We start from the raw sequence: 23320 nt of genomic DNA, 5'->3' as shown, positions 1-23320 counted from the left end.
TTACCTTCAAGTCTACTTCCTTTCGCTCTAGTCCTTCGGATGCATTCAAGCCCGCAGTTTTTGTCCTAATGTCATCCTTTGCGTATGCCTCGAAGTCGCTTCCCTCGACTCTTGTCCTTGTTGCCTTGTCCACGGTCCCTCGGATGTTCCATCATTTATCGGACCTGAAGTCATCAAGCTAAGTTATATGTGTATCTTACGAACCTATACAACTTAAATACACATATCAAATATAAGGGTTAACCTAATTTAGACTTTTTACTCAAACATCAAAATCTATGATCATCTCATACCATCTTGAGATAAGATTACTCTAACAAATTTAATATATTAATCTAAACTAAAATAATTATCAATCATTGAATTTTCTTATCCAAAAGATGATTACAACAACAAATATTTTACTGGTTATAATGCCACTATGAAAATAAAATAGATAACACCTCGTACATGCATGGTGTTCAAATTATTCATGATGTTGGATCATCCATCGTGATCTTATATTTTTTGGATTTATTTAGATAGTTAATAGAAAATTTTCATCAGTTTTTTTTTAAGATGTTCGAAAAATTACTGAATTATAAAAAAATATGAAAAGAAAAGAGACATTATAATAAGTGTTGAATTATGAGTTCTAACGAATAGGAGGGGTAGAGGTAGGGCCGTTTAAACTTTCCCCTTATTTTTAGCGTTGCTGGGTTAGGGAGGGATATTCGGGATCCGTTATGCGGGGAGAGAGCAAGGATTGGGAATTTTCAAAAAGTAGAAGGTGCGTTTTGATATTTTTTCCAAAACTAAATTTGCATTGACGAAGATACATACTAGAAAATTTAAGCCCCTGTAATTATTTAATTAGAATTTCAGTAGCAGCTAAGAAAATTGACATACCTGTAACAAAATCTGTTATACAGACCTTACTTCGTAGACATGCGGGTCACGTGAGATGATAAAGCGTTATAGGAGAGGGTTCGTCGATATCGGCACCATCTGCGTTATTGCAAGCCTGCCGCCGATATTCTAAAAAGCCGAAATTCTTCTCACTTGCCCAAAAATCTCCCGCCGTCTCCTCCTCCTTCCCCAGCCCTACTGTTCTCTCCGTTCCGCAGTTGGCTTGGTGCTCGAAATCACCGATCGCATCAGCAATAAGATGGGGGAATCCGTGGACGAGTTCATGGTCACGCCGTCGCCCCCCGAGGGGAAGCGGATTCGAAGATGCGTCCAAACCAAGCTCTCTTGGGGTCGACCTAAGGAAAATGCTGGCTCTCCAGCTGCGGATGTGAGGGAAGAAATCCGCAAGGGCGAGGGCACGGGTAAACGGAATACCAAGGTGAAGACTCCCAAAAAGGTGTGTTGCTGCAGATCGACGTTTTAGGTTCAGAGTTGTGTTCTTTTAATGCACTGTATTTCATGTTTCGCTTCGTCTGGCCTCAATATTATTTCTCTTTGCCAATGAAATTGACACTTTCTTTCAAAACGCAGTAATTCCTACCAATATTGAGGGCCACAATTATTTCTACGTTTTTTTTTTCTTTCAGTAGTTTTTACATCGCACATTGTAACATTTTTCCAATGTTCACTGGCAGTCTCCATCTACCAGAGCAGGAAGGACAAGGCTTTCTAAATCACCTGGTAAGTTGACATGTATGTATTGTCAATTGTATTATGCCTTCGAGTATTCTAATAACAGTGTGTTTGTAGTTATAGTTCCAATGTTGGTGTGAAAAGTATTTATTTTTGTGGTTGAAGTGCATCAGGAAGTTCTTAGTCTGCCTTTATTGAACCTTTTTATTAAATTTTATATAAGATTATATCACTAATACTTGGTGCAATTTAATCACCATTTATTATATTGGCTGATATTTTTTATATTTTACACCTTCAACTTTAATCAACAATTGACAAACTGGCCACCTATGATGATTTTCATGTCATCCTTTTTCTCTCATGTTATTATCTATTGGAGTTATAGTGCTTACACCTAATTATTCTAGATAATCATATTTGTATTTTATATTGTCTAGTGATTCCACACAGTCATCTTAGCACTCTCTTTTAGTTACATTATTTTTTGTACAGTTACTATTCTAATTGTCTAATACATTGATCCATAAGCACAAAGGTCGTAACATATTCTTAATTTGTATATTTGAACCTTAGATGATCACGTTGGCCATATAAGAATTCAAAAGTTCTTTTTTTAGTGACTTTTTTTAATCGTATTAATGATATTACATCAATATATTTCATATATTCAATTTGTCAAATTATTTTTCATATCATAAATTTTAATTCGGTTATAAGAAGGTGATGTTATTTATATTTCTGGTAGAGTTAGTTTGTATTGTTCGATTGAGTTGTATTTAATATTGCTGACTGTAAGCATGGGGCTATGTTGTGTTTTTTTTTGGAGAATCTGTCTTGCAATGACATTATGAAAGATTTTCTTTGGGATAAAAATGGTTCTAATAGGGAACAATAGTAATAAGTGGGAGGAAGGAATTTGCAATAAAGGAGGATATCAGAGAATGCTTGCTTTTGACAAGTACATCTTCGTTGGTCTTCCGAAAAGATTAAATAATCTTGATATAGCTCTTTGATGAATTGTAGCCAATCTCTAAAAGGATCTGCGAAATGTGGATTAACCACAGTGACTGTTGCCAATGTTAGAAGAGACATGGTTGATGATGAATCCACAGGTCAGAGTAATTAATGTTGGTTAGGCTAAGAAAATAATGCAAGCTGTTGTTATATTTGTTTAGAGAAGGGAATATAAATAATCTCGGAAGAGGATAAAGGCGAAGAGAGGGGAAAAAAAAGAAAAGGATTCATGATTAACCTTGTCTGTTATCGTCGCTTTAATACAACTGTATACCAACTCTTATGAGAATCCTTGCACAGGACTGAGATTTGCTTGTTTAGCACTGTATCTCAAGCTTGAATTGTGGTAGTTTAGAGAACTCAGTGTTTAGCAATCTTCCAGCGAGCCAGAGTTGAGATTTGAGCTGTTGGAAGGTTGGAGGAGGCTGACACTTCTCTGGATAATCAAAGTCGCCAAAAGATTTCTTCCAGACTACTTGAACTTGGTTACAAAATTTCATGATGACTTAATTTGTTGTCTCATGTAGCTGAGTGTGTACTATGGAGATTCATGTAACCTACCATCCCATTATGCCTATTGCCTCAATTGTTGTTCAACATTTGATTAATGCAATACAAGGTCCCTGTCACCACAAATCCTTTTTTTTTTCAAAATAAAAATACTCTTATAAACTTGATTTATATGATTCTTTACTTGAGCTATGCCTGATAAAAATAAGTCCATTATAAGCATTCTAATACCTTGGTGCATAGTGGATCTATTCCATACATATTGAACCTAATTGCAATTATGACGTGATCACTTCCCTTGACCCTTATATAACTAAGACTAGATAGAGTGTCGACGGGGAACCCAAGATGATTACTAACGTTACAGAATGCGCTTAACACTGTCCATCGAAAGTTAATGTTCATCAAATGATAGTGAGGGCTATTTGTATTCTTTTACAAGGAATTTTGGAAAGTGAATGTCTGTATTCGGCCTTTAATATTTGTTTTTCACTGTTTTCAGAAAATTCAATAATACTTGTCTTTCTATATAATGTTTCTCCAGTAGGATTCTGGATTTGGCTGATGGTTTCTCCCATCATATATTCACTGATATTTGCTTGTATAGTTTTGTATGATATTAGGATATGCTGCAAATTACAAAAAATGAACTCTTTTAGTGTAATAAATATTGACATGAACAATTAATTTGAAGGTAATGGCAGCTGCAAAAGGTCAAAGAAGAATGATGCTGCTGGTAAATCTGACATTGTGAAAGATTTGGATATTGTTTGCCAGAATGTAGAAAGGCCTGCATGCAATCTACAGCTAGAAGCAAAATTAGCACATGAGGTGGTTACTTTTTTTTACATAATATTACTTTCTTTTATTTTTCTAGCACTGAACATGTGCTTTCGCCTTAGTTGAGTTCACCTTGGTGGATTCTTGTACCTTGATCTACAGAATTAGCATTTTAACTTTGAACAAGCTGATTACTAACCTTTTGGAATGGAAATATTTTAGAATATAGAAATTAATTAAAATAGATCATTAACTCATATTGGTCTTTATGTTAGTTACATGATTAAGCAAATAATTAAATTGGTGCAGTTACATTGCACGCTACTCACATTCAGTCATCCATAACCCATAACAGTTTAATGCATCAATGATTATGGGACATTTTGTCGTAAATTTATAGGTCAATTTAATATGGATAAAAGCAAGATGTTGTCATTACTTAGGTCATTTCACTCATTCTTATACATTGAATAATTTAATCATTTTTATACACTGGAGATATGTAAATTGCTTTTCCCACCCCCTCTGACAGCCCCCCCTCTCTCTCTCCTCTATTAAATGACTTTTTCACCCCTCCTTCTTTAAATAACAAATTATTTTTTTTCTAATTTTATTTACTTCTTTAAATTTTTTTCAGTTGTATTTACTTCTTTAATTTTATTTTTTAATAAATTTTGTTTATTATTTTTTCATCAAAATTGTTTATTTTTTATCCATATTTTACTTTTAATTTTTTTTATAAATAATAACCCCTAAAATTTACTATTTAAAAAAAAATAAAAGATTACAAGAGATCAATCCTCTATTTCATTATCACCTGCTCTTGTTCCCACTTGTCGCCTCAGCCCATCGTCGGTGGCACCGCCGGAGGCCCTCGGTTGCCGCCTCGATTAAAATTATATCCTAGGGGGAAGGTGAACATAGTGAGGTCGCATCGGCGCGATCAGCGTCAAAATTTGGTCAGATCTGAGCAGACTTTCCTTCACCATCGATCTGAGTCCCTGCTCAGATTCGGTCGAATACCGATGTCGATCGTGTCAATGGCGATACTCCTGGGTTCACCTTCCCCCTGGGTATAGTTCTGGTCGGGACGACGACCAGAGGTCGCCGATAGTGGGCTGAGGCGACGAGTGGAACACGGGGACAGAGAAAATTAGGGACATAGAATCCGATCTCAGATTACAAATATGATATTCTTGCCGAGAAAATACTTAATAAAAAACAAAAAAAATGGAATAAAAAAAATAGTATAAAGGTAAATAATATGATGGAGCTGGAAGAGAGTGTGTGGAATGTGAAAATATATAATTAAAAAATAAATAAAATATTAAAAAATTATACTATTTTTTTAATATTAAATAAATATTATTTACCATGATAAATATATAATAAAAAATTATTTAAAAAGAATAAAATTGATAAAAAATGATAAAAAGAACTGATTAAAAAATAAAACCTTTAAAAAAAATTTGATAAAAAAACTGATTAAAAAGAAATAAAAATTTGTAAGAAAAAACATAGACACTGAATAAGGGGTATAAAAGTCAAAAAATGGGTGGGACCTGGAGGTGAGGGTGTCAGGGGAGGGGGGAAAAGCAGCTCTCTGGAGATATTTGTCCTCTGAATTCTTAAATTGTCCTGACTTCGGGCATTTAATTGGAGTTCTGTTTATTGAGCAAAAAGATAATCATGTGCATCCCAAACTCAACAATTTGTTTGTGGCTACAACTTGATTTGAAGGAGAGTTTATTCAATTGACCTAAAATCTTTTAGTCTAAGAGGCAGAATTATCATATTTCTATGTTTGATCTTTTTTTTTTGTACTTTACCTATTATGTAGGCCATGCACATTTTTTATGTATTTATTTTCTGTGTAATCATACTCTACTGTTTACATTGCTTAGAAAATTGAGCTTTCAAGTTTTCTAGCTAGGATGCTTGTGTTTTCCTGCTGGATCACATGGTGTTGGAATTCCTGTATTTGGTTTTAGTGTCTTCTTTGATCATTATGTTTTCTCCTGTCTTCTATTTAACAATCTGTAACTGTGCCTGCTCAGAAAGGCAAGATAACCTTATAAAATCTTTTCTTTTTTATTTTCTTTGTTTTTGTATAATGTGTTGAATGGTATGTTCGATTGAACTTTGAGTTCTTGATTCTTTACAATTTCATACCTTTTCTTTTGCTACTTTATTTTATTTTTCTGGCTAATGATCATAGATTCAATTTTATTCTTTTTTTTTTTTCAACAGGAAAATATGGTAGGAAAGCAGATGCATCCGTTTTTCACTTGTAGAAAAGAAACCAAAAGATTGACAGAGTCCCTAGACATTCAGAAATTAGACAAGGGTGGGCAGTGGTCTATATATGCCAGTGATGATGCTAATATCTATACTCCTTTTCATATAGTTGACACACAGGTAGGTACAGGTTAGTCCTGTCAATTTATTGAGTGTATCTTTGTTATGATTTGTCTGTGTATTGTGTTGCTCTTGTTTTTGGATTTAGGTTGAAGATATTTCATTAGATTGGAGTAATTGGAGTTTTACTGAGCAAGCCTTTGGTCTAAGTCGCTGTCCAATGGAAGAAGATTGCAGAAGATTGGTTGAGCCTTTGAAGGTCGATCCTGTTTTCCTTAAAGCGAGGCATACTTCTCTATCAAGTTCAACAGACATTAACTCAGGCACAGCTACATCTACAATATCCAATGGTCAATTCCAAACACAGCACCAGCCACCCTACCCAGAGGTAAATTAGTTTTTGTGTTTTTACATTCTGAACACAATATAATTCATTTTTAAAGTCTTCAATTTTCTCCTTTTTAATCATTCAACCAAGTTTTTTGCAGGCTCATTTAAACAACTTGTCATTATCACCAAGATGTGGTAGATTGGTAGGAAGCTTAGAGAACTGTTCTCAGAATGGATTGGATGAAGAAAGGTAAGACATATGTGAATGTTTATGATACTCATGCTGATACTGCAGGCATTACACCATTTCTCAAAACATCTGTATTTGCACCGTTTTGTACTTTGAATTTTTGTTACTAATTTTCATTTGAATTCCTCTGTAACTTTAGGGTTTTATCATACTACAGAAGACCTAATGATTGGTCTGAGCACAGCCTCTGGACAGCCAAATACCAGCCAGAAAATGCCTCGGAGGTAAGAAAGATTTATGTTTGCTTTCTCCATGTGTGCTCTTAGCATGCAGGATGATAATGCCATCACTGAAAGAAAGGGTCAATCATATGTGCAGCAATTAAGCACACTAGCTCTATCTTATCTTACATCCATGGTGTAGGCACCTACGGTTGTGCCTTATGAAGGCACAATTATCTTTGTTAGCTTCTTTGGTTTCTTGATATGGATGAGGCTTGTGATGCCACACTAATATGTTTTGACTACTGTTATAGATTATATTCCACCAAATAGTAAAACCATCTGCCATTTAATCGTAGATAAATCAACATATTCTATGAATGTCCGAGATTGAAAGTTAATATTTATCAGATTGCTATTGCAGGTTTGTGGAAACTCTCATTTAGTTAGTCAGCTCGCTGAATGGCTCAAGTCTTGGCATGAGAAAGGTCGAAAAAGTGACAAGCACTGCAACGTTGAGGAGCAATGTGTAGTTGAGAACAATGAAGATAGATTATATAATGCTGAGTCTGATATGGAGGATCAAGAAGATAGTCTCGAAAGTGTGCTTTTGGTAACTGGACCAGTGGGGGTCAGTACTTGTCCTGATTAAGTTGTCTGTTTAATTTTGATAAATTTTGTCATAAACACTAGGCTATAATTTGATCAATTAGTGGTATTGTTAGAAATGATAGGCTGTATTTTCAAATGATTAGTTAGGCCTAGAGGTAATTTCATTTGGATGACAATTCAATATTTATCCTCTGAACTTGGTATAAGAGCGGGTTTCCTTATAGGTTTTCGCAACTATCCCTTTAGATGATGCAATCTCCCCTAACCCATCCATCTTGTGTGAGAACCTTATTGTTTCCATATTCCCCTTGCTTCCAGAGTATCCATATCTTCTCCTACTTTTCTCATCCACATTCCACGATTGTCATCATTGGACAGATCCTTAGGCTTCGCTGCTGCAAAAAGCTCCTAAGTTTGGTGATGCCTCTTGCCTCCCTACCATTTTTACCTTTTGTCTTTGCATTACCTAATTCCACTTATACTCCTAGGCCCAATTGCCTAGGTGCAATGTTGAACAACGCTAATTACCAAAACACAACCTTTCATCTGCGCCAACCTCTACTTTGTTGGCAATACCTGTAAGAAGATAACTCTTTATGAAGCTTTGCACTCTAATGATAACTGTCATATATCCTATGCAACAACTTTCCTTGGCTAATATTAACCGCTAGATCTGTATTGTGTAGCTGTTAATATCATTCCATTTCCTTGACTCAATACGTCTATCTGGTATTTGAATTCTTTGTGGTAGTTGCCTGTTCTCATGGATCAACTTTTAATTACTTTTAATACTAGTGAATTGATTTGAAACTGACATCTGTGCTTATTGCAGAGTGGAAAATCTGCTGCCATACATGCCTGTGCAAAAGAGGAAGGCTTTGAAGTCATTGAGGTAATCTTAAATTTGTATTCATTATATTAATGGAATTGTTACGCATTCAACTATAGAATTATTTTAGAATAAGATTCAAAATGGTTTTTCTTGATCTATTGCCACTTCTAAGATTCTTATAATAAAACATCTGGAATTTGATTATTGTCAGGATTTGAATTTTATTTTGAAACTGTATGAAGATAATAGTATAATCCTTATTAAAAATTATTGCATCTAGTTTAAAACTGAATTGCTCCTTGCAGTTCATGATACAAATAGCTGTATCAACTAGTTTTCCCCCCCAAAAGTTTCTCAAAAATAGTATATCGTTCCTACAAGAATAAAATTCCTCTTCTGCTTATTCCAATATGCCAACAAAATAACTGTTTTGGGACAAACTCAGCTATCAATCTATGCCCCCTGCAAGGTTTTCAGAGTGCAAATTAGATAAATTAGAACCTCTCTTTGGATGTTCCAAACTTTTGGTTACCACCCATTGGAAAATACAGTTGCGTTTTAGCTAATGAAAAGTTATCCACATTCTTACTAGTTTGATTTAGAAGCAAGTTGACCTGTGACCAGACTGTCAGTGGCCAGACTTTCTTTTGCATTGGCTTTTGTCCAATTCTTTGCATGTCTAATCAAAGATTTTGAATATCTTTGATTATATTTGGTAACTAATTTCCTGCCTAGCCATTAATAGTTGCAGGAAGTATTACAGCTTTTCTTACTCAATAACATAACTTGGTCCTTTCATAGACTGCATACCTTCTCTCACCTGTCCTCTATGTTTTATCAATTATTTTGCTGTAGCTTTGGACTTATTTTGCTATGTCATTTGCATTAAATTATGGTTTGATATTATGCTAATTGAGACCTTTAAAAGGATGTTATCCAGATTACGTGAATATTTAAATGCCTGAATGACATTCATGTCTAGATTCCTCAGGGATGGGATTTTGTTACCAAGAATATGATAGGTTGCACTTTGCCAGTTGGAATTATGTTTTACATCCTTCTGAGTTTGTTTGTTTTCCTTTTTCACATTGGATATGGTGTAGCATGGAAATTTAGGTTGTCACATTCAAGAGCCAAACTAGAAATTGATGAAGAAATCTCATTATGAGTTATGACTTATCATATTTAAGAAAACGTTAGATAAACTCTAAAAGCTCAGAATTGTTCTATTTTTTCATCCAACAAATGGCAAGTGAGACACATTCAACTTACATATAAGCCTTGCAAAATTGCTCTTTAACTACCTCTCCCCATTTGAACTTTAGTTCAGAACTGTTATGTTGACTCGGTTAATTTATATACCAGAAGAAAACTGCTTATTTGCTTGTATTTATTATTATTATATTCTAATAAAATACTAGTTAACAGGTTGATGCATCTGATTTGAGAAACGGCACAAGTATTAAAAACAAATATGGGGAGGCAATGGAATCGCATGGATTTAACAGATGGTTAGTTCTCTGCTCTTGGATTTAGTATTTCTTAGCTTATTGATTTTGTCCAAATAATTATGTTCAACTTTTTGTTAGTGTATTTATAAATCCAATGACTGAACCTTGATGTTTAATTCTCAAAGGTCACGTGTTTTCATTAATGGCCTTGTATGCAAGGACAGATTCTTAGCACTGATCCACTTATGAACATCATATGAAGTGTAATGTTTAGCTTGTTTTAGAATGCATATGCATTACTGGATTAAATTGCACAAGATTGAGAAGAGATATGAGTGAGTCATAAACAGTTGTCTGGTCAAGCTGTGTTTAGAATTTCATAAATGCACTATTTGAAGCATCAAAGAAATTTTGAGAACCTTTCTCGTATTATAGATTCATGTGGAAGAGCTTAAAAACATGGTTCTTTTTTTCTTCATGTGCACTCAGTAAATAGAAAAAATTATTTGAATGACCCATTATATGTTTGTCACATCTGTTTGTCTCTGCTTAATTCGGTGGAACGTTGTGTGGATAACACCAAATGAGATCATTATAAATAAGGGTGTAATCGAATCGGGCCGAGCCAACGGTAAGAGGCTCGAGCTCGATCTCGGTTCGTTTTACCTAAGCTCGAGCTCAGCTCGAGTTTGATTCGAGTTTTAATTTTTAAGCTCGAACTCGACTCGTAATGAAATTAAGGTTACGTTTGGTAGGGTGTAATCTGCCTTGTAATGTAATCAAGATTACATTACAAGGTTGATTATTTTGTTTGGTTTAACTTTAAACTTGTAATGTAATGTAATCTCGATTACAAAAGGTAGTGAAATTTTATAATATGGATTATAAAGTAAATACTATGTAATCCGATTACATTATGAGGTCACTGCTTAACTAAACTTTGAATACTGAATATATCCCTAGTCAGCTGCCGCCCCCCGCCATCGCCGGTCGCCCCCTGCCACCGCTTGTCGTTGCCATTGCCGCCCGCCCCCCGCTGGTTGCCCCCCGTCGGCCGCCCGCCTGCTCGCCGGCCGTCGGCCGCTGATCGCCGGTCGTCGACCGCCGATCGCCGGTCGCCGGTTGTCGGCCGCCAGCCGTCGGTCGGCGGCCGCCGGTCGCCCGCCGCCGACAGCGACCGGCGATGACGGTCGCTAGTTGCCAGTGGTTGCCGCAAGCTTCGACAGAGGTGCGACGGTCCGTCGATAGAAGTCGTAGGATATTTTTGTCATTTTATAATAATATGAATTACATTCCTTATAAAAAATAATGGACACCAAACAAAAGAATGTAATCACCCTTGTAATCAAAGATTACATACATTATATTACCAAATGTAGTAATGTAATCAAGATTACATTACATTACAAATTTAATTACATTACAATCTACATTACATTACACCCAACCAAACGTAGCCTAAATAGTTCGTGAATGACTCGAGCACGACTCGAAATTGCTCGTTTAAAAGTTAAATGAGCTTAGTTCGAATTCGGCTCGTTAATATATATAAACGAGCCTCTTAATGACACGTTTGTAAGCTCACAAATCAAATATTGTTAAGCTCGAGCTTGGCTTGATAATGTTTTTGAGTTCGAAATTAGGCTCAAGTTCGGCTCATTAACTTAATCGAATAAACTCGAACTATTTTTTTTTTCGAATCGAGACCTAAATAGATCACGAGTGTTTGACTTGTTTACACCCCTAATTATATAAAAAAAAGGTTTCCTAGCATTAGTGAAATAAAGTATAGGTTCATTTTATTTCCACTTTTATTTTATGAGTATTTTATGGTAAAGCCTATTCAAGAAACCTTATAATTGTCATGTTATTAAATCAATAATACAATTTTTGTTTGCAAGTATTGTCTTCTTTCTTGCAAGATTACTTATTGAAGCACACAATTTAGTATGGATGGTAATGCCATGTGCGGAGGCAAGAATTTAACTTTCCATCATCAACCCTCATAAGTAGGATGGGGTGGCTACAGTGATTGAAATACCGTTCAATGCTGGGCGGCATAGACGGTTTTTATCGTTTCGACAGGGGAGTGAAATCGCTATTGTACGTGCGACAATTTCGCATGTGTGACGCTCGCACAACAGAAGATGGGTTGGAGGAGTCTCAGAGACATCGCAGATGGCTCCGGTGCTGCCGGCGACGTCATAGGAATGCTCCGGCACCGCCGGAGGCATTGCATGACACCTCCAGTGTTGCCGGAGGCGATCCTACGACGCGCAATGATACTGTGTCGAAGAAAATTAAAACTGCGAATTTAATTAATTCAAATAATTTCCAATGTAAGTGTGATATTTCGAAGCGACTTTCATAAACCATAATTAAATTATCCCAATAAAATATATAAAAAATATTTTTAAAATTTTAAAGGAATTAATAAATTTTATTAATCGACGTTCTGAATTTTTTTTACCGTTTTAAATTTTATTTAAAAATTCTAATAAATCGTATTTATATTTTGATATATATTGTTTACTTTTTTGTATTGTTTTAATGTTTAATTGATATTTTGGTTTTTTTTACTATTTAAATATATATTATTTAAATTAATAATTAATTAAATGAATAAATAGTTAATTTATATAATTATTATATATAAAAAGCATCTTTGTGTTAATTTATATAATTATGATTATTTAATTTGGGCGTTGGAGAACTGTAAAGTTGACCTAAGCAAAATGTTACAAGAACCAATGTTTCTCGCACTACTCCTTTTGATATTAGTTAGGTAACATATTATGATGTATCAATTTTAATTCAAGTGATTGATAAATCAATTTTCTTTAAAGAAAACTATATTTAATTATTTTTTCTAACAATATTAAGTTGTTCAATAATAGAGAGCTTATATAAAATCAATATACAATTTATTTTAAAATTATACATAATAAATATATTTATCTAATAATTCATATATATAAATAAAAAAAATACCGAAATCGTATCGGCACAACATGTTACGATTCCAAAACCGTATTGTTTCGGTCTGAGATTTAAATCTCGGCACGGATTGAGATTTTAAACCTTGGGTGATTATGACATAACCTTTTTTCCCCATCCTGGCGCCACCAATCTTCTCAATTAAAAAAAATCACACACACATATATACAATTATCCACTTTATATGGAACAACAGGAGGAAAGCATGTTGAATTTTAATGTCTTCATTGTCTTAAATTGCCATTTTAGTATAGAAAGCTCTAGCTAGACCTATGTTAATTTTGGCCAGTGTGGAAAATATTATATTTTGAAGCAACGTGGTTGTTTACATGCCTTGAAGGTTTATCTTAACCCTGGCATATTCCAACAGGAATCATTCTTACATGCAAGAGAAGAATTCAAATATGCTGTATACCATACATAATAAACAGTATGCTGGACTGTTCTATTCGTGATGCATTTTTATTATTTTAGACTCATGTTATAAATTATTATTTATTGTAGACTTAATGAATGTAATTGTATTATTTTTGATAATTTGAAGTACTTATGTTGCTATATGCAGGTCCTCGTACAATAATAACAATTCAAGAGGAAAGCAAAATGTCAATGTACTTGCAGACGCACCATGCACTATGCGAAACATGAAATCTGAAAATTTTGGACTTACTACTCCTATGGACATGCAAGAAAATGATCCTAGTCAATGCTCTTGGACTGGAGAGACTAGAATGGCAAATAAGTCACTGGTCCTCTTTGAGGATGTGGATTCTGTGTTTGATGATGATCATGGTCTTAATAGCTTTATTTGTACTATCCTCCAATTGGCAGAAACCTCAAAGAGGCCTATAATACTTACAAGCAATAGTGAGTTTGTAGCTTATTAATGATATTCTTTCATTTTCTATCTGCAACCATACCTTACTAGTTTTCTCCTACAGGCAAGAATCGTGCCTTAACCCGTCTATTAGGTCAACTGGTTTTAGATTTTGAGCTTCCATCAAATGAAGAGTTGTTTAGACATGTGCACACGGTATGTTATTCGTCTTCAATGTGGTATATTCTGTCTCATAAGAGCATCTTGCTTATATTGATTGTTGTGCAGATTTGTGCTAATGAGAGGGCTCAAATTTCATCCTGCTTACTGCAGCAATTTATCAGTTCTTGTCTGGGTGATCTACGTAAGGTGATCATGTCACTTCAATTCTGGTGCCAGGGAAAAAATCTTAGAATTGGTAAGTAGCTGCTATATTGGTTTTTTACATGAAACAAGTAGAAGATTGCTTCTACTGATTCTCGATCAAGTTTATACACATGATAATGCTTAATATGTTATTCTTCAGCATGTAGTCTTCGTTTTTTCATCATGGGAAAAGATATTCAGCAATGTATAGAGTGTAATACTTGTCAGTGCTGTATAAGTCTTAGTAAGAAGATTGTTGGTTGTTATATAGCAAATGGGCATGGCAAATTGATGTTAGATCAACTAGCTAGTAGCAGCTACAGGATTAGTTGTAATCTTATTTGTTAGCCTATCTTATTTTAACTCATGCTAGCAGCAGACATAAGCCTAGTCTTTTTGGCAAATGTGCATATTTCTTTTGTGGCATGGCGCATATTTGCAAGTCTGGCTTCTTTTTACTGATGCTTTTTGAGTTCTGTGATATTTTTGTTCCTCAATACTTATTTAAAATCTGATCCGCGTGTTGTTATTCCTTATATATTTTATTATGAGTATATTATGATCCAAATTTTGGCCTTTTGAGTTCTCTTTTTACTATCCAGGCAGCAATATACTCACATATAGTCCCCTACACTTTGATATTGATGCTACACATATGGTAATACCAACTGCAATTCCGTGGGAGTTCAAGTGTGAATTGTCAGAAAAGATACTTGATGAGATCAGCAGAACATTATCTTCAATAGAAGACAACTCAGTGACAGTAGAGTCTGATCCATTAGAAAAGATTAGTTCACCTAACGTGGGGGGAGTACCCAAGGGAATCACTAAGAATAAGAAAAGCAAATTAAAGAGGAAAATGTCAGATCCAGATTCCACAAATCCAGCTAATGGCAATGATCTTGACGACTTCTCTGATGCTTCTGAGTCACTTGCAGGAGCTGATCTTCCAAGATCTAATAAGAAGAGGGCCAAGAGGCCTCGTATCATCCTGTCATCTCAGTCTAATGATAATTTAAGTGCTGATGAACTTCCACCTGCAGATATTATGTCATCTGATGTGAATGACTATCCATTTGTAGATACACCGACTACAATGCTGGAACTTTGTAGTCCACTGAATTCACCAGCTAAGTTTCAGAGAGATGATGGTTGTCAGTATTTTCTCAACAGTGTTGACACAGCATCCGCTTTACATATTTGTGATACATTCAAATTACAGGATGTCTCATGTGTTCCAGATTCTTGTTTTCTATCTGGTTCTGAGGCCAACAAGAGAGAGGATACCATGTCAGTTGTAGTATCTTCTAAAAACATAAGTGGTACTCTAGGTGATTTGGTTCAGTCAATCCATGCCTCACAAGAACAAAATAATAATCTAAATCGATCCATAACCAACAGAAACTTATGCCCCATCAGCAACTTATATGAGCTCGATGAGGGGCTCGGTGATTCTGATAATGGGATTCAAGAGCTTTCATGCAGTGGATATCAATTTATGGATGAATGCAGCCAGGCTACTTTCTCCATTCGGTCAGTTCCTAAGAGATTCGATCAAAATTCTCCAGGCACTGTTTCAGTTCAAGAAACATGGCACAAACTGCACAACCAGCGTGAAGAACTGAAAAAATATGTAGGAGAAAGCCAAAGAGAGTCTTTAATACTCAACATCACGTCTGGATTAACTGACTTAATTGCAGACTCTGATATCATGTTCAGTGGCTGTTACCCTGCTATAACTGTAAGTTTATGATCTTTCATCTCTTTGTAGCTTTAAGCTTCTTTTTCCTCAAGCAAAAATTGTTCTAAGGATCAAATCGTATTGTGCAGGATGTTCTGGATCCTTCATTGACACCCGCCACTGAGCCAGATGATTTCTCCTGGTATGATGAACAATATGAGATGGGATCCACATACTCTCAACACGGCCTATGTCATTTCATGAAACATTGTGACAATGCATGCCAAGATGTGGGGTCAATACCAACAGAACCTCTAATGCAGGAGATGCTGATTTCCAGCACCAATGCTATGGCACTTGGGAAGCTGCTTGCCTTGGAAAGTACTAACAAGCATGATACTTCTTATGGAAGTCTGCATATGAAGGAAACAATACATGACATTTCAACAAGGTATGATCATTCTCTGGATCTTGAGCAATTAACATTCTCTTTTGCCTATTGGTTCTATATCTTCATTGAAAAAAGCTTTCATACTGGCTTTGTCAATTTTTTTTCCTTTTGGAAATAAAGGGCATGAAATGTTCAAACATGAGATCTGTGGCCCCATTAGGCACATCTCAACCATCTGTTTTGAAGCTATATATACTTTTGCCTTCACGTTCGTTTTCCTTTAATAACATGGTAAGAACTTACTCGAGGAATCAAATGCATGCAGTCAATCTCAAATAGTTAGGACAAGATGATGAAGTTATTAAGCATTAGCATTCAGGTCAAATATGATATTATTAGAAAAGTAATAAGTTCAGACATTTGATTCAGAAAAAATGTTATAAAAGAGTGAAATTCCTTCACCGTCAAAATATGCAGTCACAACCATAAACATACTATAAGGAAGATATCAATCGTGGTATTAGCAGGACACCATTTTTTTTTAACTAACATTCTCTCTAATTCATTTGGAAAATTGCATGATCAATGAGAAACAAAGAGGTACAAGAGAAAATAGATAGAATATAATCTAGAAAATGTTATTGACTACATACTACATACTGATTGCACCAAAAAATATTCTTAACCATTTCAGAATGCTGTCAATTAGAATCTTCTGCCAGTTTACTGCCCTATGCTTATTAGTCCGTTAAACTTTTTTTTTCTGCCACCTGCTATCTTTTGATTAATTGTTAGGTTACTTACTATTTTGAGCTTCTATCTAGTACCTTGTTTTTTAGCTTATATTGGACTAATTGTTGTCCCTTTAATGTGTTTATTGAGGGGAAAATTTAGTTTCTTTCTCAAGGATCCCTTTGTAGCTCCCTCTACTTTAGATTACATATTTTTATATTACTTCATAATACATAATACACCATCTCAAGATGATTCAAATACAAAATAGAAATTAACTTGTTAAAATTACTGAAGAGAGACTTGAGAAATTCATGGGATGCACAATGATAATTCTCGTAATGAACTTGTAATGAACTCAAGAAGTTCACAAGATGACGCTCACAGAAAAGAGAGGATAGTCCCATCTTAAACATGGAAGAAAAATGACAAATTCATCTTGAAATGTTCATGAAATGTTGCACATGGAGAGAAGAAGATTGATTTGTCTAGGAATGTCCATGAAATGGCACATACAGAATGAGATATGAGACTTGTGGAATGATGCATGGGGATTTTAGAAGTTGGTGTGCAAGATGACTTTCATGATGGTAAAGCGATTGAAGAAGGATATCTTTGGGAGGAAAGGAAATGTGAAGGTTGAGAGGTATGCAAGTGTGCGGATGCACATGTAGATGGAAGCAACATAGGCGGATGAATGCGTGGTGGATGTATGCAAATATAGAAGTGATAATACGGAGAAGATGATGAACACAAACAGATGTACAGTGGTTACAGGCAGAGCCACATATAGCGTGTGGGCAAAAATAAACCAATATGGATTCTCGTGCATGGGTGAAGGCACATAGTATTGTTGTATGCAAGTGGAGGCTGAGTGGCATAGAGGAGTGCATGGGCGGAGGCACTGTGGGCAACCTTTGTTGGACGTTGTAGTTTACAGGAGCACATGATTGGAAGTGCCACAAGCAATGCTGGTCGTGGACGATGTAGAGAGGATCATAGAGAGCATATAGACAGGTCAATTCACATGAAAGATCAACATGGAGAGGAACACCGTGAAGGAGCAACCTTGATATCTGTAGAGGGAAAAATTAGCTTTACTCCTTAAGGAATCCTAGGTAGCCCATATTATTACTAAATAAGAATATTACATATTTGTGTAATGCTCCATTGACAATGTCAAAAAATGGACGCTGGGAGTTAGAAGCCAATGCACAACTAAGAAAATAGGTGAATTATTAGATGCCTTGCTTTGAAATGTGTTAGTTTCTCTTCTTCCTAATACACCATGCTCGACATGGTGTCACCCTTTTTTCCTGTGGCACTTGGATTTTCAGATTTAGCTGCATAGAAATTTGAGCCACCCAATTTATGGACATTGCTAAATACAACTGTATGCTTTTACAGGCTAGATTTGCAGTAGAATTGCAGTATCCAGAACAATATGCTTAATTCAAATATTTGAATTGTGTCTACAAAGATCTTACCAGGGAAATTAAGAGTTCAATTATCAAGTTTAATAACTATTGTTTCTTTTTCTTCTCTGCATTATTAATATTGTTGAAAGAACTAAGAATTACAAATAAAAGGAATTATAATATCAGAAACATCTTGGATAAGTGGCTCCTATGAAAATTTCTTCATTTGCCATTATTCTGTGATATCTCCAGGATGATAGATACCTTCTTCATTTTTCTCTTTTGTATATTTCATCATTTATAAACACCTTTGGTGATATTTTGACTAGATCGTTGCTTGCAGGAAAACACAATCTTCTCTTTTGGACGTCCTCCTTCCCATAGTTCCTGCAAGATTATCAATGATCCTAAGAGGCTCTGCATTCCATGACTACTTGTCCTTCTCAAGTTACATATCCAAGTTAGAGAGTGTCCGAATCTCAGAGTTCTCGAAAGAAAAAGGTCGACGGAGGTAAATCCTTAACGCTGAGATCTTTACTTGCAAGATTGCTAGATAGATTTTTCACTTGCAATTGAGTCACTAAGCCAATTAGTTTTTTATATGTAGCATTCAATCCACTGCTTTAATGGTTGTAAACATGCTGAAGATTGATTGAGGGCCAAATTCTGCTTAAATCTTCGAGTTCAAATAAATTCTCTCTGTTGAAGTTTCTTTATCATGCAGGTCTCGGTCATCGCAACACTATCTTTCCAGTTCACTTACACTGCCATCGAAGGATCTGGAATTGTTAAATCGTGCCAGCTGCTTTAAGGAGGCACTACCTTAGATTAAATGCCCAAAGCATAGCAGTTCGGCTACAGACTCTTGTAACTTATGCCTCCAAAGCTTTGATTCTAATATTATGATTTCGAAGCCAGCTATTGAGAAAAGAAGCTGCCCATACTCATCTCGAAGATCATTTATCCAATGGTTTCACCAGTATGCCATTTTTTTATTTATCCAGATTAGTCAGCGTCTATTGTAAAATTTTTTTCTTGGATGCAAATAACAAGCTCTTACTAATCTCAGCATCAAATGTAAATCTACTAATTTTGTTCCACGTTTTTATTGTCTATGCTCAGTTGTAATCCTATTTGTGTGTTGTATTATCGCTACTGCAACTGCCAAAATAAGATCTAATCTCATACAATCTTGTTCAGGTTTAGCTACCTTTAGTTAACAACAGATATGTACTTTACCACATTTTACGGCCCAAAGAAAGTTAGAAATGCAAATAAGCCAACTTAATCATAAGTTCGTTTTTTATTGAGTTTGTTAAGTTGCTTATTAGATATTTTTAATACATATTGAGTTGAGTTCAATTAATGCAGTTGTTTTTAAAATGTATAGGTTTTATATTATTTTCTACATAGTACAAATAGTTTAAAATTATAAAATAGAAATAAAATAAGAATTTATAGTTATGACTTTTGAGAAATTAATAAAATTGTTATAAGTTTTATTTATTAATATTGATGAATTGAGTTTAATATTATTAAAGTTGATTTATTTTATATATATAAAATGAGCTTGTTCATAGATATCTGTTCATTCATAACGATATCTAAAGTGTAATTTGGGTCAAATCTTGTCATTTGATATCTATCGACACCAGAACCGTTTGTCTAATCCTCAATCGACACGTTTGGGGGTCAAATCTTAGCACTCATTATCTATCAGTATTCAGCAAGTGGAGTCCACTAGGAATACAAAATACACTTGTGCATCGATTGATGGCGTTGTTTCGCCCACGAGATTTAAATGGGAATCCATCCTTGAACATTCGCACGGTTCAAATCAACGTATTTATGAAACCCTGATGTGTACCTTCAATGCATCGGCCCTGGACTACTTTCCAGCTCAGCCTCAATGTCTCTCTCTTTCTCTTTTGCAAAAATTAATCTTCAGTGGTCGGATGATGTTGGTTGGACTCTTTTCTCTCTTAATAATACTGAATGAATGGCATGCAACTATATTACAGCCGACCTTGCTTAGCCATAATTTCCACATTAATTAGTATCAAATGGTCAGGTTGTGTGATAAAATAGGCAGATCAAAACAAGCACTGGATTCCTGCAGTTTGCTCGAACGATAGTGGCACAATTATTGTTTTTGCTACCGATACGGCGGTGGACGAATTTAAAGATTTTTTTTTTCATCCTCTTAGAATTAGGTGGAAAGCCAACGTAGGTCCTTTACACCACGTGAGATTGCCGTGCCTTGCGCAAGGTTAGCACCACATGTTGGCACCACAGCCTTGGTCGGCCTGATGACGCCGCCGATGTGGAAGACAACGCCAATCATCCATCTGAGAGACTGGATACTAGAGAAGCAAGTCACTCGCGAGGGGGCCGGGGGCGCTCGCCCGCGAGTAGGTGACTAGGTAGCTTGCCCGTGAGCAGGCGAGTAGGTGGGTGGCCTCGTGCTCTCCCGCGAGCAAATGGACAGCCGGAGATGCACGCCTGCGAACAGACGGGCGACCGTGGGTGCTCGCCCATGAATATGCTAGTGGTTGGGGGTGCTCGCCCGCAAGAAGGCAGGCGACCTCTTTATTCTTCTCTTCCACCCCGAGGGATTCTTTTCTTTTCCCACGCCTTCCTTATCTTTTCTTTTGATCTCTTCACTTGCTCGTGAAGATAATTAATGACAAAGGATCATGGATTCTCATCAATTCCACAAGTTCTACTCTTATTTTTTATCTTCATTCTTCATCATACCACTTTAAAAAAAAATTCTAACTGAAACGTTAGAGTAGTCTGCTAGGATCTACCTTCGGTACCAATTTATTTTTCTCTTAGTGTATCAGGTCTCTTCATTTCCTATATTGACGGTTCCTGAAGAGCGTGTACGTTAGTCAGCGAGTTTATTGACTTATGATTTAACAATCTTCGAATTTGATCAGAACAGCAACTCTTCTGTAGATTCTGTTACATATATGTCAACCAAGAAGAGGTGGACGAGGTTTGAACAGGACTTTACTCTCACTTAAGATTAAGAGAATTTTAAGACATATTAATTAGTTTATATTAATTTACATATATTTATATTGATAATGTGAATAAATATATGAGGAGAGACTTTTTCTTATACATGAGTGTATAGGTGTATGCATCGAATACCGGACTAGTCGGGATAAAATTTATCCAAATGGAACAACTAATATTTTGCCACATACACTTTTTGCTACTTATTTAGGGTGTAATGGATACATTAACATTGCCCATTTGTTTGACCTTTTATATAAGAAGGCTGCAACCATAGGCAAAAGATTACACGCTTAAAAAGTTAAAGCTCTCTACCTACGTTCCCCTTTTCCTCTGTTGTGCATCTTTAACTTGGCGGAGTATCCATGATGACAGTCAGATACCTCTCAGTTCGCCATGACCACCAGCACGATTCACCATTATATCCTGGGAAACAGACAATCCGAGGAAACCTCGAAGCGTAGCGGAAAGTGGGGCAAATCTGTTTCAAGGAAACTGCGTTCATCGCAGACCTCAGTTCGCTCGACCGTAAGTCATCTTGCTTGACCGCTCGTTCTGTCTCCTGGCTGAACACTCGCTCGTCCGGAAGGTCTCGTTCCCGGACGTTCAATTCGCCCGCTCGGCCGCATCGCCCGACCGACCACTTCATCCACTCGGGCTACTAGCTTGCCTAGTTCATTCGGTCGCTCGTTCACTCGCTTAGTCATTCGACTGCTCGACCTCCAACTAGGTCGACCTTTTCGTCCGGTCGGTTGCAAGCCCATCCGGCGGTTCACTTGTTCGGTCGTTCGACCGCTCGGCCCTCTGTTCACTCGGTTGCTCTGCCCGTCCGACCGCAGCTCGCTCGGTTTACTCGCTCGACTGCTCGCTTGGACTGCTCGACCTCTCTGCCTTTAGGTCATCCCGTCGTCCATTGTAAGGCTAACTGCCTGCTCGGTTTAACTACCCGCTCGATCTATCTACCTGATCGGCTAATCTATTGCTTGTCCGCCGACCTTTCAATCCTCTCGGACTTTATTGCTCGGACTTATAGCTCAATTTACACTCAATAATTAACAGAAATTAGTCCTTATTAATAGCATAAGATTATCGGTTGATGTTATCTTTATAGATAAATTAAATTTAATTTTATATAATTTAAATTTAATAAAATTATAAATATCTCTAATAGATTATTTTCTCCAACAGATTTTTCTACAGGTACTTCTCGACTTAAATTATTTAAATTCTAATCTGCGTCGTGTTCGGCGATATTTTGGTTCACAATGTCTCCTTCGATTTTATCCGCACGATCGAGTATAAAATTATTTTAAAAGACTTTTCACAATCTTCTAGAGTTTCGTAGAATTCACTAAAAGACTTTATAATATTTAAAAATATCACAGAATCATTAGTCATCAAAGCTCCATGAGAAACACTGAAGCCAAAAAGAAATCTCTCAGTATCAGATTTTATCACGATCCTCTTAATTTTTCAAATCATTGTTAAGAGGGATTTGATTGATCTTCAAAAAATTCAAGATCTCAGCTGTTCATATCTAAGTGAGCTTCAATCTTCTTTGACTCGTTAATGGAAGTGTCTTAATCAATCCTTAATTTCATTCGTGCTTCACGAAAATCATCTTATAAAAAAATTGCCCTCCGAAATAAATGTCATCATTAATATATATATATTTTTACGATAGACTGCCAAACTTACACTGCACATTTTACGTACATTTAATTTTTTTTTTACTTCCTAAATGTTAAATACTATATTCTACCTTCTAAATTCTAAACTTCCATAAACCCTAAACTTATATATATATATATATATATTCTTATCGGGAATCTGAGAAGACGGAGTGATGCCAGTTCATGCTTGGAGCTTGGAATCGTACAATCGCAATGATAATTCATGGAGGGACCTGTGATCTCAGCTCATTGAGCTCGTGAGTACTAAGAGCCATGGCCTGCAGAGGTCCTCAGTAGCAATAGTACATAGAGCGAGCGATCGTTACTCCTGGCCCTCGG

General features: G+C 35.9%; 1 protein-coding gene across 1 annotated transcript; it reads left to right on the top strand.

Annotated features, from left to right (window-relative positions):
* Positions 1-976: 976 nt before the first annotated feature.
* LOC122034470 lies at positions 977-19489 on the top strand. The gene is made up of 17 exons (XM_042593734.1): positions 977-1345; positions 1584-1629; positions 3803-3939; positions 6139-6306; positions 6395-6634; positions 6735-6826; positions 6966-7050; positions 7412-7618; positions 8432-8491; positions 9860-9942; positions 13445-13746; positions 13821-13912; positions 13985-14114; positions 14665-15803; positions 15893-16194; positions 18628-18795; positions 19009-19489. Exons 1-17 carry the CDS (start codon positions 1148-1150, stop codon positions 19109-19111), a joined length of 3552 nt encoding a protein of 1183 aa, XP_042449668.1. The 5' UTR covers positions 977-1147; the 3' UTR covers positions 19112-19489.
* Positions 19490-23320: the final 3831 nt, after the last annotated feature.

Source organism: Zingiber officinale, chromosome 11B, assembly GCF_018446385.1.
Source record: "Zingiber officinale cultivar Zhangliang chromosome 11B, Zo_v1.1, whole genome shotgun sequence".
Lineage (NCBI taxonomy): Eukaryota > Viridiplantae > Streptophyta > Magnoliopsida > Zingiberales > Zingiberaceae > Zingiber > Zingiber officinale.
This window is presented reverse-complemented; position numbering and strand designations above follow the sequence as displayed.